Source organism: Bubalus kerabau, chromosome 5, assembly GCF_029407905.1.
Source record: "Bubalus kerabau isolate K-KA32 ecotype Philippines breed swamp buffalo chromosome 5, PCC_UOA_SB_1v2, whole genome shotgun sequence".
NCBI lineage: Eukaryota > Metazoa > Chordata > Mammalia > Artiodactyla > Bovidae > Bubalus > Bubalus kerabau.
The window spans coordinates 45,261,701-45,277,670 of record NC_073628.1 but is presented as its reverse complement, the minus strand read 5'-3'; the positions used below and the strand labels follow the sequence as shown (position 1 = coordinate 45,277,670).

The window sequence follows — 15,970 nt, the reverse complement described above, 5'->3', positions numbered from 1 at the left end:
CTCCCATGCCCCCAAGCTCTTTCTGTACAATTGATTTGTTTGCCAAACCAACCAAATCCACAAAGAAGCCAAACCTCAGCGCTTGCATTTGCTCATTCCTGTTGAAGGAGGCTTCACTATCCGCAGATGGAGTCAAGATCCTTGCTGTGTGTCAACATGGCCCTTATCCCACCTGTGAGTCTTTAAAAGTGCCCCCCACCCTCTTCCCCACCACGTTTGTTTGTTTGTTTAAGGGCAGGGAATATGTTCTTTATCATTTTGTTTTCAGAAACCAGAACAGCTCCTGTCACAGAGTATACATTTCATAATCTAAAGATAAATATTTGATGACTGAATATCTGAGGAAAGGAGCAGTATGGGATATTAAAAGGGTCGACTGGAGACCAACTGAGAGAGGCACAAGCATCTGCTTGTACCTTAGTGCAGGTGACCCACATCCACATTTCTTCCCTCTTCTTCACTGTGTGTCTGTGTCTCTGCAGGTTGTGACTTGATTCCAGTGCAGTATCTCCGCTGGGGTGACCCCGAGCCCATTGCAGCCGTGGTGTTTGCCTGCCTCGGCCTGCTGGCCACCCTGTTTGTCACCGCAATCTTCATCATCTACCGAGACACGCCGGTAGTCAAGTCCTCCAGCAGGGAACTCTGCTACATTATCCTTGCCGGCATCTGCCTGGGCTACCTGTGTACCTTCTGCCTCATTGCAAAGCCCAAACAGATTTACTGCTACCTGCAAAGAATAGGCATTGGTCTCTCCCCAGCCATGAGCTACTCGGCTCTGGTCACCAAGACCAATCGGATTGCCAGGATCCTGGCTGGGAGCAAGAAGAAGATCTGTACCAAAAAGCCCCGATTCATGAGTGCCTGCGCCCAGCTGGTTATCGCGTTCATCCTCATATGCATTCAGCTGGGCATCATCGTCGCCCTGTTTATCATGGAGCCTCCGGATATAATGCATGACTACCCGAGCATTCGAGAGGTCTACCTGATCTGTAACACCACCAACCTGGGGGTCGTCACCCCTCTGGGATACAACGGACTGCTGATCCTGAGTTGCACCTTCTACGCCTTCAAGACCAGAAACGTTCCGGCGAACTTCAACGAGGCCAAGTACATCGCCTTCACGATGTACACCACCTGCATCATTTGGCTGGCCTTTGTGCCCATCTACTTCGGCAGCAACTACAAGATCATCACTATGTGTTTCTCCGTCAGCCTCAGCGCCACGGTGGCGCTCGGCTGCATGTTCGTGCCCAAGGTGTACATCATCCTGGCCAAACCCGAGAGAAACGTGCGCAGCGCCTTCACCACGTCCACCGTGGTGCGCATGCACGTGGGCGACGGCAAGTCCTCCTCGGCCGCCAGCAGGTCCAGCAGCCTGGTCAACCTGTGGAAGAGGAGGGGCTCCTCCGGGGAAACCCTAAGGTAAAGCCTGTGTGTGTGCGGGGGCGGGGTGGGGAGGGGGGCCGCTGGCCCCTGTGGCCAAAGCAGTGGCCTTTGTTTCCCAGGGCTTTTATATGGAAAATAGCTGAGGAACTAAAACTAGGGGAGGCGGGGTGCTGGCTAAGGGTTTTGGACATCAGCCTTGAATGGTTTTCGCGGAAAGACTTGGATATGTACCTATAAGTGGATATGGGACCTAGTGACTTAACCTAAGCCTAGAAACTTAGAAGTTGAGATAAAGGGGAAAAAGCAAAGACTTAGGGCAAAGGGAAGTGAGGTCAGAAGGACTGGGAGGGCACACCTAAGTCACTAAGGCAAGGCAGGGTGTCTGGGTCCTGAGGGGCACAGAGATCCACTGTGGACTAAATTCTGACTCACTAGAATGGAGCAGAAAAGAGTGTAGAGAGCAGAGCACCAAGAGCCTTACCCGTCTGCACTCACACGAGTCTGACTCTTTCCTGAGCCCAGACGAACCCTTGACTGCCTGTGCCACAGAGATGCAAGAATGTAGAATTGGTCTTTTCATTCTTAAGGGGCAACTTGAACTCCTGGGACATGTCTAAGGAGCTGAAAGGGGCAGAACAACAGAGTGGTTTTGCCTATAATCAGCCTTAACAAGCAACCAGTTCCCCACGCTCCCTACTGTCCCACCCCACCCACCAAGGTCAGTGTCCCAGGTAATAGTTTTTGGCCAACCGCCATCAGAAAAGAATCTGAAGCCAACAGCCAAGGCCACCCCTCTCCCCACCATATGAGGGACTAAAGTGCTTCAAAAGGCAATGAGATCATCTTAGTGGCTTGAGAACCATTTTGGAGGTGTCAAAAAGGCTACATATACTGTTACTGGGAATAACATTTAAGAATATATCTCAAAAGAACCAGTCAGAATATCATCTGCTAACTCTTACAGAGATTTGAGAATTTTCTGAAAATCTGAATAGACAAGTGGGAGAGAAATACTTTTCAAATGGAAGATAAAAAGCTAAACACGAATCCTTGAACAATTCTCTTACCCCGTCATTTAGCCAGCATGAAAAGTCCTACTTTCCAGTCAGCTCTAATTCATCAAAGCCTGGATGACGGGTGATGTTAGTAAAGGTACTGTGTCTGCTGAGGACTAAAACAGATTTCACAAAATGCTTGGAGTTTATCCACACGGCCTAACTCATTTGCATTGTTACCTTGCCTCCTTGCCTCTTTCAATTCTCTTCTGATTCTTGTATGCCTCTCATCTCTTTCCGTGTATACTTTGATAGGTATTCAACTAACTTGTAAGCCTTAGTAAAAATAACCTCTTCTACTTCAATAAATCCTGGAAATGCCATGGTCTATACACAGAAGACCTTCCATATATCTAACTTCAGGCATATTTTCCATCTACCTTCTTGACTCCACTCTCAAACATTCTTTTTCTGTAACTCTGCATGACCAGCCTTTTATTTTGTCTAAGAAAATGTATTTTTCCAAGCTTTCATTTTATCAGCTTTTCTTTAAACTTTCTCTTCAAATATAATCTTCCAGGGCATGCTGATAGATAAAAGAAACAGGTTGCTGGAGGGAAAGTTGTGAGTCTGTACCTAAGTACCCCAAAACTCACCGGGGTAGGCTCCTTAGAGAGAGGATGCAGCAATGGTGAAGAGCACTGACCTTGAAGCCAGCTTGTCCTGAGTTTGAACACTAGCACTGCCATTTCTTCTCTCTGAGCCTTAGTTTCTTCCTCTGCCATATTGAGATCCTATCACCTACCTCACAGGATTGTCAGGAGTGAAAGAAACAGTGTGTGCAAAGGCCAGGCAGACAGTAGACATGTTAGTGGAGGTAGCGGAGTGCAGAGCTGGGCAGCATGGGATTGAACAGCAGCAGCAGCACTCACCAGCTGTATGACCAACCATACGCAAGTTACGTGACCTCTCTATACCTCGATTTCCTCCTCTGATGAATGAAACACATATTACATATAGTCGTTATAAAACTAAATGAGTAAATATACGTAAGTCCTTGCCACACAGTAAGTACCAGGGACAGAGGAGCCTGGTGGGCTACAGTCCATGGGGTCACAAAGAGTCAGACACGACTTAGTGACTAAATGACAACAGCAAGTACTACTGAAGTGTTTGCTATTATTATTCAATTTGGTCGCTCAGTCGTGTCTGACTCTTTGCAACGCAGCACACCAGGCTTCCCTGTCCCTCACCAACTCCCAGAGCTTACTCAAACTCATGTCCATCAAGTTGGTGATGTCATCCAACCATCTCATCCTCTGTTGTCCCCTTCTCCTCCCACCTTCAATCTTTTCCAGACTCAGGGTCTTTTCCAATGAGTCAGTTCTTCCCATCAGGTGGCCAAAGTACTGGAGTTTCAGCTTCAGCATCAGTACTTCCAATGAATATTCAGGACTGATTTCTTTTAGGATGGACTAGTTGGATCTCCTTGCAGTCCAAGGGCCTCTCAAGAGTCTTCTCCAACACACAGTTCAAAAGCATTGATTCTTCCATGCTCAGCTTTCTTTATAGCCCAACTCTTACATCCATACATGACTACTGGAAAAACCATAGCTTTGACTAGATGGACCTTTGTTGGCAAAGTAATGTCTCTGCTTTTTAATATGCTGTCTAGGTTGGTTATAGCTTTTCTTCCAAGGAGCAAGCATTTTTTAATTTCGTGGATGCAATTACCCTCTGCAGTGATTTTGGAGCCCCAAAATATGAAGTCCCTCACTGTTTCCATTGTTTCACCATCTATTTGCCATGAAGTGATGGGACCAGATGCCATGATCTTAGTTTTTTGAATGTTGAGTTTTAAGCCAGCTTTTCACTCTCCTGTTTCACTTTCATCCAGAGGCTCTTGAGTTCTTCTTCGCTTTCTGCCATAAGGGTGGTCCCATCTGCGTATCTAAGTTTATTGATATTTCTCCCAGCAATCTTTATTCCAGCTTTATTCCAATCTTTATTTCCAGCGAAATCCCAGCATTTCACATGATATATTTTGCATATAAGTTAAATAAGCAGGGTGACAACAAACAGCCTTTACGTACTCCTTTCCTGATTTGGAAGCAGTCTGTTGTTCTATGTCTAGTTCTAACTGTTGCTTCTTGACATGCATACAGATTTCTCAGGAGGCAGGTAAGGTGGTCTGGTTTTTCCATCTCTTCAAGAATTTTCCACAGTTTGTTGTGATCTACACAGTCAAAGGCTTTGGCATAATCAATGAAGCAGAAGTAGATGTTTTTCTGGAATTCTCCTGCTTTTTCTATGATCCAGCGGATGTTGGCAATTTGATTTCTGGTTCCTCTGCCTTTTCTAAATCCAGCTTGAACATCTGGAAGCTCTTGGTTCATGTACTGTTGAAGCCTGGCTTGGAGAATTTTCAGCATTACTTTGCTGGTGTGTACTAACTTAACAACTGTCCATCTTTTTCCACACCTGAAAGTGTCTATGCCGGGTATGCAATAAGGATGATCTTAACAAAGAGAGCATCATAAAAGGCAGGACAAACCTACAGATATATTGATTATATAGCCTGGGCCTGATCGAGTATCTGTTTTCACCTTGTCCAGCTGTATGCCTGACTAAAGAGCACAGCCTTTGCAGGGTAAGCTTGGAGTGGAGGCCTTGTCTACCTTGTTCATCACTGTGCCTCCAGTGCCTAGAAGTACTGAGAAGGGTGCTTGACACATAGATGACACTCAGCAATCATCGTTGGTATGTCTGTTGAATGAATGGACTGGAGAAGGTAGTAATGTGGTAGCTATTTTTTGCTTGTCTTCAAGTGTTCACACTACTGCCCCCTAGTGGTTCTTTCATAAGATCAAGTCTGCAGTGATCTGTATTACAGACACCCTCTGCGCTCACTCCTGGGGTCATCAGTTTCTGCTCAAGACTGGGATCATTAATCCCATCCACAGATCTCATGTTTTGCTATAATTCTAACGGAGAAGGCAATGGCATCCCACTCCAGTACTCTTGCCTGGAAAATCCCATGGATGGAGGAGCCTAGTGGGCTACAGTCCATGGGGTTGCTAAGAGTTGGACACGACTGAAGCGACTTAGCAGCAGTGGCAGCAGCAACATTCCTCTAGTAATATTAAATTACTGTTTTCAACTATCTCATTTCTAATGGCAACATAAGCAACAAAATTCACTGATAATGCTAAGGCATGCACACATCCTGAATTGCTTGAGTCGTATCTGACTCTTGAGACCCCATGGATTGTCGCCTGCCAGGCTCCTCTGTCCATGGGATTTTGCACACAAGAATACTGGAGTGGGTTGCCATGCCCTCCTCTAGGGGATCAAACCCACATCTCTTTCTTGCCTACGTTGGTTCTTTACCATGGTGCCACCTGATAGTCCATACAAAATAGGAGTTCTCAAGATTTGGGGCAGTATTTTAACTTGTTTCCCCTATGGGGTCATGTAGTTATTCATGATTAGATTTTGTAGTCAGTACATCTGGGTATTAGAATATCAAAGAAGTTACAGAGGGAACTTTGGCTAGTGTTGGCTTTTCTGTATGCAGTGTTGGCAACTGCTGGTCTGTCTATGTGATTATAGCTGAGATAGGCTACACTCTGATTATATAGAAACTTCTTTCTGCCATTAACCAAGATATTCAGGCTGGAACCTGCTTTTGACATATAGAAGATGAAAGATAAGAGAAAGCTAGCATACCCTTGCATCACATATATTCCACAGCAACTCCCCGTTTTGAAGCTATAATACTAAGAAATAAATTAGATCCTAATTAAAATTCTTCTTATAGCGCTTCCCTGGTGGGTCAATGGTAAAGCATCCACCTGCTAATGCAGGGACATGGGTTCCATCCCTGGGTTGGGAAGATCCCCTGGAGAAGGGAATGGCTACCCACTCCAGTATTTTTGCCTGGGAAATTCCATGGACAGAGGAGACTGGTGGGCTACAGTCCATGGGGCCACAGTCCATGGGGCCACAAAGAGTTGGACACGACTTAGCAACTAAACAACAACAAAAATTCCTCTATACCTACCATGAGCCCTCGAACTAAGTATTCCTTCTCTATGGTCCAAAATCAAGACGTTCAGAACACTGTAGACATAACTGCTCGTGTATGGATTTCTGTCTCCTTTTATAGCTTTCTAGAGGCCAGTGTATATCACCTTACCTGTCACTCTGGGGCTTATTTAAAGGCAAACAAGTGGACTTGGGTGCTCCAAATATTTTCACATTTTAGTTTGAATTACCTTCATTAGTTGCGCTTCTCCAGTTTGCATCCTGTAATATGCCAATGGGCCCACTACTGGGATCTAGGATGAACTTAACGGTGTAACCTAAGTCTGCGGATGTCAGTCTCTGGGGAGAAGCTGCCATGCCTGCCTGGCTCTGCTCCCCTCTATGTGGTGTATGGAGAGGCAGGCAGCTGTAAACCCGCACTGGGTGCCATAAACCCATCCTGGGTGCCGTAAACCCGCACTGGCTGCCGTAAACCTGATCTGACTGCCGTAAACCCACACTGGCTGCCGTAAACCCGGACTGGTTGCTGTAAATCTGCACTGGGTGTGGGCCCACTCTCTGAAAAGCTTTATACGTGTCTTCCACATTTCATGGCAGATGGTGAGGGCTCCGTTTTAAAAGAGGACACTAACTGCCTAATTTAAAATGAGAAATATTAATAACTTCTGATGTTATAGTGACTACATTTCCAAAGGTTAGTCCATCCTTTGTGTGAATTTGAACAAGGTCTGCTTCCTCACCTGTGAAATGGTATTACAGTGTTGTGAGGAGTGGCCGAGTTCATATGTATTAAATGCTTCCTAGGAACACAAGGAAACCACTCAATAGATGGTAGATAATTTAGAAGAGTGTTCAGCTGCAAGTAAACTTGCTTTTCAGAGACTTATATGACTTGTTTGCTTTTCACTTCCACGTGTTACAAAAAGTATGCAGATAGACTGTTCCTGGCATTCCTCCAGTGCTCACCTATGCCGGAGGCAACTTCCTCAGGCATCTTATGTGCGAGAGCTCCATGCATGGCACCCCCTTATGAGGGAAAGCAGTATTCTTCTAAGAGTCCCCTAAGAATTGCCTTTCAGTCTTATTGGCCCAGACTGTCTCATATAATAGATACCCCTAGCTGCAAGAGAGTGTAAGAAAGCATGCATTTCATTTAGTTTTCACATCTTCTATTATGGAAACTGAAAGAGGGGGAGGAGATGTCAGGTGCTTTTTGGATACTCAAAGAGTAGTGTCTGCCATGGACAGTGGCAGCACTTAGCAGTTTAGCAGTAGTAGTAATACTCATGGGCTTCCCAGGTGGCTCAGTAATAAAGAATCCGCCTGCCAATGCAGGAGATGCGGGTTCAATCCCTGAGTCAGGAAGATCCCCTTGCAGGAGAAAATGGCAACCCACTCCAGTATTTTTGCCTGGGAAATCCCATTGACAGAGGAGCCTGGTGGGCTACATCCATGGGGTCACAAAAGTCAGACATGACTGAGCATACACACACACACACACACACACAGAGTAATACTAATAGAATTGTCTAGCAGCCACAGAATACTTTGGCTACCTGATTGATGCAAAGAGCTGACTCACTGGAAAAGACCTTGATGCTGGGAAACATTTGAAGGCTGGAGGAGAAGGGGGCAAAAGAGGATGAGATGTTTGGATGGCATCATTGACTCAATGGACATGAGTCTGAGCAAACTCCAGGAGACAGTGAAGGATGAGGAAGCCTGGCGTGCTGCAATCTGTGGGGTCGTGAAGAGTCGGACACAACTGAGTGATTGAGCAACAACAACACAAAATGTTTAAAGTAGAAGCAATAATTATTCCCATTTTTCAAATGAAGGGTTTGAGGTCCAGAGTGGGTAGAACACTTGCCCATAGTCTCATGACTAGTAAGTTATGGAGCAGGTTTTTACTCAGGCCTTAGCTTTTTGGCTTTGGAGCAGAGCATTTCCCAGAATATATTCTTTGGTAAGCTAGTGTCACAAACTGTTCCTTGAAAAAAAATGTATTTGGTCAAACAAACTTGAAAAAACTCTATTACTGAAGATAAACACCGAGAAGCCTTGCAGTGTGTACACCAATCATTCATTTGTGAATTCTTTTCCAACTCTTCCCAAGCTCGCTGAGCATAACACTACTTTTTCAAGTAACTCTCCTAATGTTCTGGAGAGTTGATATTACAAGCAGGATTCTCTTTGGAAACCATCACCATAGCCAAAAAAGAAGAAACAGTTCAGGGGGCCTGAAGAATAGTTCCTATCTTCAGTGAGAAGGAGGCTAGAAAGAGCCAATTCTACCTCCGATCATGGAGAGAATCACTTTTGTTTTCTGAACACTGAAGGGAAGCACAGAGCCTAATTCTAACAGATTGAAAAGTTTCCTGAGAAGTTAAATAGGCTCATCCTAGAGCACAAAAAACAAAAGTGCCTGGAGTCAGTCATTCAGTTCACTGAAATAGCAAGGGGAGATTTTTACTTAAAAGAGAGTGAGTCACTACAGATTTTTTTTTTTTATATATATAGAAATGTATTATTTGTGCCATCAATGTATAGAGGTCCCTGTGATTAACATTTTGGTTCTAGACCTTAATTTTCTAGCACGACATGGTGAGCGTCAAATCACTGTCAGGAAGATAATGCCATGCTTCTGTTTAGGGCCTTCACTTCAGCTGCAAATTGGCAAATGAACACAAAGCCAGTTCTGACCTAAATAAAGCATTGAGTTTGATGAGTCTAAAGTTCTAGCCCTTCAACAGTCAGAAATGCCAGGGTCACGGGGCTGAGATTGTGAGCAGCGGTGGGCCTTTTGTGGCTAAATCAATGGCAGAGGCCTAGAGCCCTAAATGATAAATTTTCTCAGAAGGTAAAACCCTCCCCGGGGATTCTGGTCAGGTGGCAGAGACATTAGCATTGTCTCCACCTTAATTTTAGAAACTATCATTTGCCACTTTTGTTTTAATTAACTAATTAACTTTGGTCTAATTAACATTGTCATGAAGGCCCACTTTAGGCTATTTTCTAAAGCAACTGGCTAAGCCCTTTCACATTCATCGCCCGAATTACAATCTGCCCGGAAAACTGGCTCTCTTGTGTGAATTCCAATATATCCAACTATTAGAGCTTTGAAGATTTCCAATTGCTTAGATTTCATTAAGTGGTGATTCGTCTTGATGAAGTGATTTGCATGCTAATTGTCCCTCTCTAGAATTGTCTGCCTCTTCCTTCTCTCTCTCCAAATCTTTTTTATCTTCCAAGGCCTAGGTTCCTCAATGAAACTCTATGAGATTAAACTACCTCTTAGACTTTCCCTCATCTGGCCTCAGAACATTTAGCTTGCATTCCTCACGCCTTCTTCATTTATTATTTATTCACAAGCAATTACTGAGAACTGAGGATTGCCAGGCACTGTGCTAGGTCCTGGGGATCTGAGGGTTATTTGGTGTATGTACACAATAGTTTCACAACCTAGCTAATGAGATATTAAAAGTATATGGATTAACATATACACACTATATAAAACAGATAACCAACAAGTAGCTACTGCATAGCACAGGGAACTCTACTCAATATTTTGTAATAACCAACAACAGAAAAGAATCTGAAAAGGTACATACACATATATATTTTTAAGAGGTACATGTGTGTGTGCTAAGTTGCTCAGGTGGACTCTTTGTGACCCCATAGACTGTAGACCACCAGGCTTCTCTGTTCATGGTATTTCCCAGGCAAAGATACTAGAGTGAGTTGCTATTTCCTCCTCCTGGGGATCTTCCCAACTCAGGGGTCAAACCCACATCTCTTATGTCTCCTGCATTGGCAGGGAGATTCTTTACCACTAGCGTCACCTGAGAGCCCTGGGCGAATGTAATTCAGGTGACTATTATATCTACTACTGTGGGCAAGAATCCCTTAGAAGAAATAGTGTAGCTCTCATTGTCAACAGAAGAGCCTGAAATGCAGTAATTGGGAGTGATCTCAAAAATGACAGATGAAATTGGTGCATTTCCAAGGCAAATTATTCAATATCACAGTAATCCAAGTCTATGCCCCAACCACTAATGCTAAAGAAGCTGAAATTGAACAGTTCTATGAAGACCTAAAAGACCTTCTAGAACTAACACAAAAAGAGATGTCCTTTCCATCTTAGGGGACTGGAATGTGAAAGTAGGAAGTCAAGAGATACGTGGAGTAGTAGGAAGTTTTGCCTTGGAGTACAAAATGAAGCAGGCAAAGACTAACAGAATTTTGCCAAAAGAACGCACTGGTCCTAGCAAACACCCTCTTCCAACAGCACAAGACTCTACACATGGACATCATGAGACAGACAACACCGAAATCAGACTGATTATATTCTCTGCAGCTGAAGATTGAGAAGCTCTATAGAGTCAGCAAAAATAAGACCTGGAGTTGACTGTTGCTCAGATCATGAACTCTTTACTGCAAAATTCAGACTTAAATTGAATAAAATAGGGAAAGGCATTTATCTATGATATAAATCAAATCTGCTATGATTATACAGTGGAAGTAACAAATAGTTTCAAGGGATTAGATCTGATAGACAAAGTGCCTGAAGAACTAAGGATGGAGATCTATAACATTGTACAGAAGGCAGTGACCAGAATCATTTAAAAGAAAAAGAAATGCAAGAAGGCAAAATGGTTGTCAGAGGAGACCTTACAAATAGCTGAGAAAAAAAGAGACGCAAAAGGCAAGGAAGAGAGGGAAAGATATATTCAACTGAATGCAAAGTTCCAAAGAATAGCAAGGAGAGTTAAGAAAGCCTTCTTAAGGGAACAATGCAAATAAATAAGAGGAAAACAATAAAATGGGAAAGACTAGAGATTTCTTCAAGAAAATTGGAGATGCCAAGGAAATATTTCATGCAAAGATGGACAATAAAGGACAGAAAGAGCAAGAACCTAACAGAAGCAGAAGAGATTAAGAAGAGGTGGAAAGAATAAACAGAAAAACTGTTTGTTTGTTTTTTAAAAAAGGTCTTAATGACATGGATAACCACAATGGTGTGGTCACTCACCTAGAATCAATATCCTGAAGTGTGAAGCCAAGTGAGCCTTAGGAAGCATTACTAAAAACAAAGCTAGTGGAAGTGATGGAATTCCAGCTGAACTATTTTAAATCCTTAAAACGATGCTGTTAAAGTGTTGCACTCAATATGCCAGCAAATATGAAAAACTCAGCAGTGGCCACAGGACTGGAAAAGGTCAGTTTTCATTCCAATTCCAAAGAAGGGCAATGCCAAAGCATGTTAAGACTACTGCACAATTGCACTCATTTCACACGCTAGCAAGGTAATGCTCAAAATCCTTCAAGCTAGGCTTCAATTGTATGTGAATCAAGAACTTTCAGATGTATGAACTGGATTTTAGAAAAGGCAGAGAAACAAGAGATCAAATTGCCAACATCTGCTGGATCATATAAAAAGCAAGGGAATTCCAGAATAATATCTACTTCTGCTTCATTGACTATATTAAAGCCTTTGACTGTGTGGATCACAACAAACTGTGGAAAATTCTTCAAGAGATGGGAATACCAGGCCACCTTATCTACCTCCTGAGAAACGTGTATGCAGGTCAATAAACAACAGAACCAGACATGGAACAATGGACAGGTTCAAAATTGGGAAAGGAGGACTTCAAGGCTGTATATTGTCACCCTGCCTATTTAACTTCTATGCAGGTACATCATGTGAAATACCAGGCTAAATGAATCCCAAGCTGGAATCAAGATTGCCGGGAGAAATATCAATAACCTCAGAAATGCAGATGATACTACCCTAATGGCAGAAAGCAAAGAGGAACAAAAGAGATTTTTGTTGAGGGTGAGGAGAGTGAAAAACCTGGCTTAAAATTCAACATTCAAAAAACTAAGACCATGACAGCCTGTCCCATCACTTCATGAAAACAGAAGGGGAAAAAAGGGTAACAATGGCAGATTTTATTTTCTTTGGCTTCAAAATCACTGTGGATGATGAATGCAGTCATGAAATTAAAAGAAAAGCTATGACAAACCTAGACAGCATATTAAAAAGCATATATCACTTTGCTGACAAAGATCTGTCTAGTCAAAACTATGGTTTTTCCAGTATTCAAGTATGGATGTGAGAGTTGCACTATAAAGAAAGCTGAGCACCGAAGAATTGATGCTTTCGAACTGCAGTGCTGGACAAGACTTCTGGAAATCCCTTTGACTTCAAGGAGATCAAACCAGTCAAATCCTAAAGGAAATCAATATTTCCTGAATATTCATTAGAAGAAGTGATGCTGAAGCTGAAACTGTAAAACTTTGGCCACCTCACGCGAAGAGCCAACTCATTGGAAAAGACCCTGATGCAGGGGAATATTGAAGGCTCAGAGAAGGGGACAACAGAGGATGAGATGGTTAGATGGAATCACCAACTCAATGGACATGAGTTTGAGCAAACTCCGGTAGTTGGTGATGGACAGGGAGGCCTGGCGTGCTGCAGTCCGTGGGGTTGCAAAGAGTCAGACATGACTGAGCGACTGAACTGAGTAGACTGAAGTTTAGTAAAGGGATACAGGATACTTATTAAGAATCTACAAGGGACTAGAGGGGCCCAAATGTAGAAGCAGTAAATTGTACATGTTAAGGATTAGCAAAACTTTTCAAAGGAACCAATTCAAATGATAAAAATTATTTAAACATTTCAATGTCTACTTAGATGTCCTCAGGACTTCTTTATTGGCTAAGATAGGACAGAGAAGAGCTCTCTCTTCCTGGAAGGGAAGGCCCCTGATAATATGACAACCCCTTCCCTGGCCATCCTTGCATCTCGTCCCTCCCTGCTTGATTTTCCATACCAACCTGCTCACAAGTTTCCAGCTTTCAGGCCTCTATCAAGGTGGCTCCATTGGTATTGAATAGACCTGGCCCACTCACCTTCAGCTCTCACTTGGCCAACTCAGACCCATTTTTAACATCATTTCTACTGGAAATTCTGTCCTGACCATCTGGGACATTACAGGGGCATTAGGTCTCTCTCTTCACAGTCCACATGAGCTTCTCCCTACACAGAATTTATCATCTTTGTTGTTATGACCAGCTTAACTGTGACCCTCTTACCCTCATGCACACGTGCACATGTACACACATACACACAATGCCATGGATTTACTCAGCACAGGAGCCACGTCTTACTCTTTTTCTGTGTAGTCGACACCCAGCACAGTACCAGACACATAGTCAGTGTGCAAACATACTTGCTAAATGAATGGATGAATGGCTGGATGGATGGACAGATAACAAAAAATGATGTCTGAGCTACACTGGCATTTGACAGTGAAAAAAGAAGGACTAAAGATAGTGGATAATTGCATTTATTGAGCACTTGCTATGGGTCAGGTACTGCTCTGAACCCCTTACAAGTATTAACTCTTCTAACCTTTTTTGTACAGATGAGGAAACTGAGGCAAGCAGAGGTGAATTTATCTGCTCGCATCCATACAGACTAAGTAGGAGAAAGGGAGGCTAGTTTCAGAGCCCATGCGTGTTAACTGCTAAATGGATATTCCCCATTCCAGCTCTTATACACTGTGGCCTCAACTTAGGAAAAACAAGACCGCATGGGCGTGGAAAAGGACTCTCCTCTGAGGAGTCTCCCTGAGCACTGTTCCCTGGTTCTTTTCTGTACTGTATTTTCTGGATGTGGTTATACCTTCAGCTGAGCCTGACATGATTTACTTTTATGCTGCATATGAATAATGTACACAGAGGCCTGTGAGATAAAATCTGAACTTTAAGGGTTGCCTGAAATCTTCTCGATGAGTGGTGATGTTAAAATTTCTGTATAGATTCTGCTTGTGAGGGAAAAAAATCTGGCTGACCCATTTTTACTACTTATTATGCTTATTAATAATATCATTTTATTATAACAAGGATAATGAGGATTTATACTACTTTCATGTATAATAATAGTTCTCCTTCCTCTCCTCCTTTCTCCCCCCACCCTCCTCCTTTTGCTCTGTCTAATCTCATATAAGGGCTTCCCAGGTGGCTCAGTATAAAGCATCCACCTGCCAATTCAGAAGACACAGATGTGGGTTCAATCCCTGGTTTAGAAAGATCCCCTGGAGAAGGGGATAGCAACCCACTCAGAATTCTTGCCTGGGAAATCCCATGGACAGAGGAGCTTGGAGGGCTACAGGCCCTGGGGTTGCGAAGAGTCAGCCACGACTGAGCACACACGCACACAATCTCATATAAGAGCTCATGAAACAGGCAAAGAATCCTGATGTTTCCTACCTTGGTCCAGTTCAGTTTAATTCCAACCAGTGTTTTTAAAGTAATCCCTTAATACCAGGCACATTGCTGAGTTCTAGCTAGGAGTATAAAGATAAATAAGACACAAACTCTGACCTTAGGAGCAGCTCACAGAGTAGTGAGGAAGACCAACCCATACACAAATAATTAATTTTTATAGTATATGAATAAGGGGCCTCCCTGGTGACTCAGGTAAAGCATCTGTCTGCAATTTGGGAGACCGGGGTTCAATCTCTGGGTTGGAAAGATTCCCTGGAGAAGGAAATGGCTACCCACTCCAGTATTCCTGCCTGGAAAATCCCACGGACAGAGGAGCCTGGTGGGCTACAGTCCATGGGGTCGCAAAGAATCGAACACGACTTCACTTTCACTTTCATGAAGTAATAAAGGAAAGAATGCACACAGAAGCAGAGGTCATTAAGGGCACTTTGGCCAACCTGAAGGTCTCGGGAAGGCTTCCTAGAAGGGTGTTTACCTGGGTTGAATCCCGATGGATGGAAGATGAGACAAAGTCAGGTGAAAACCAAGGCACACACTGTTCTGGGCAAGAGTATGAATGAGAGCCCAGAGGTTTGAGCCGAGCGGTGCGTGCAGGGACTCAGAGGGTGTGAAACGTGGGCCAACGCTTTATAGGAAGTGGGCTGGAGAGGTGTAGCCGGAGGAACTCTCTGCCAACCACCTCCCTGCTCTCTCGATTTCCTTCCAACAACCTCTTTGTTTAACACCCACTTCATTTCTTTTTATACTTTTATTTATTGACCTGTTTTATTTTTGGTTGCTCTGGGTCTTTGTTGCCGTGCATGGCCTTTCTCTAGTTGCCGCAAGTGGGGGCCATGCTCTAGCTGCAGTGCACAGTCTTCTCACTCTGGTGGGTTCTCTTCTTGTGGACCATGGGCTCTAGGGTGCGGGCTCAGTAGTTGGGGTGCCAGGCTTAGTTACCCCACAGTATGTGGGATCTTTCCAGACTGAGGATCGAATCCATGTCCCCTGCGCTGGTAGGTGGAATCTTAACCACTGGACCACCAGGGAAGTACCTAACACCCACCTTAGATATCCACTTTCCTCGCAGCCACCTTCCAATGTCAACTTGACGCCTCCCACCCTTTTTCTCTGCTAGACAACAGACAGATTCATTTATGCTTCTAAATACTGATTACTAGTGATCTCAGTTCAGTTCAGTCACTCAGTCGTGGCTGACTCTTTGTGACTCCAAGGTCTGCAGCACGCCAGGCTTTCCCGTCCATCAC

At 43.8% G+C, this 15,970-nt stretch overlaps 1 protein-coding gene and 1 long non-coding RNA gene across 2 annotated transcripts in view; one reads left to right on the top strand and one right to left on the bottom strand.

Moving 5' to 3' along the window:
- GRM5 (glutamate metabotropic receptor 5) overlaps positions 1-15,970 on the top strand; it is a 655,231-nt gene that overhangs the window by 574,872 nt on the left and 64,389 nt on the right. Inside the window, exon 8 of the mRNA XM_055581574.1 lies at positions 483-1,422. Within this exon, the coding sequence (XP_055437549.1) occupies positions 483-1,422 (940 nt within the window). The remainder of the gene's footprint in view (positions 1-482; positions 1,423-15,970) is intronic.
- LOC129652687 (uncharacterized) overlaps positions 1-15,970 on the bottom strand; it is an 87,539-nt gene that overhangs the window by 9,248 nt on the left and 62,321 nt on the right. The window lies entirely within an intron of this gene.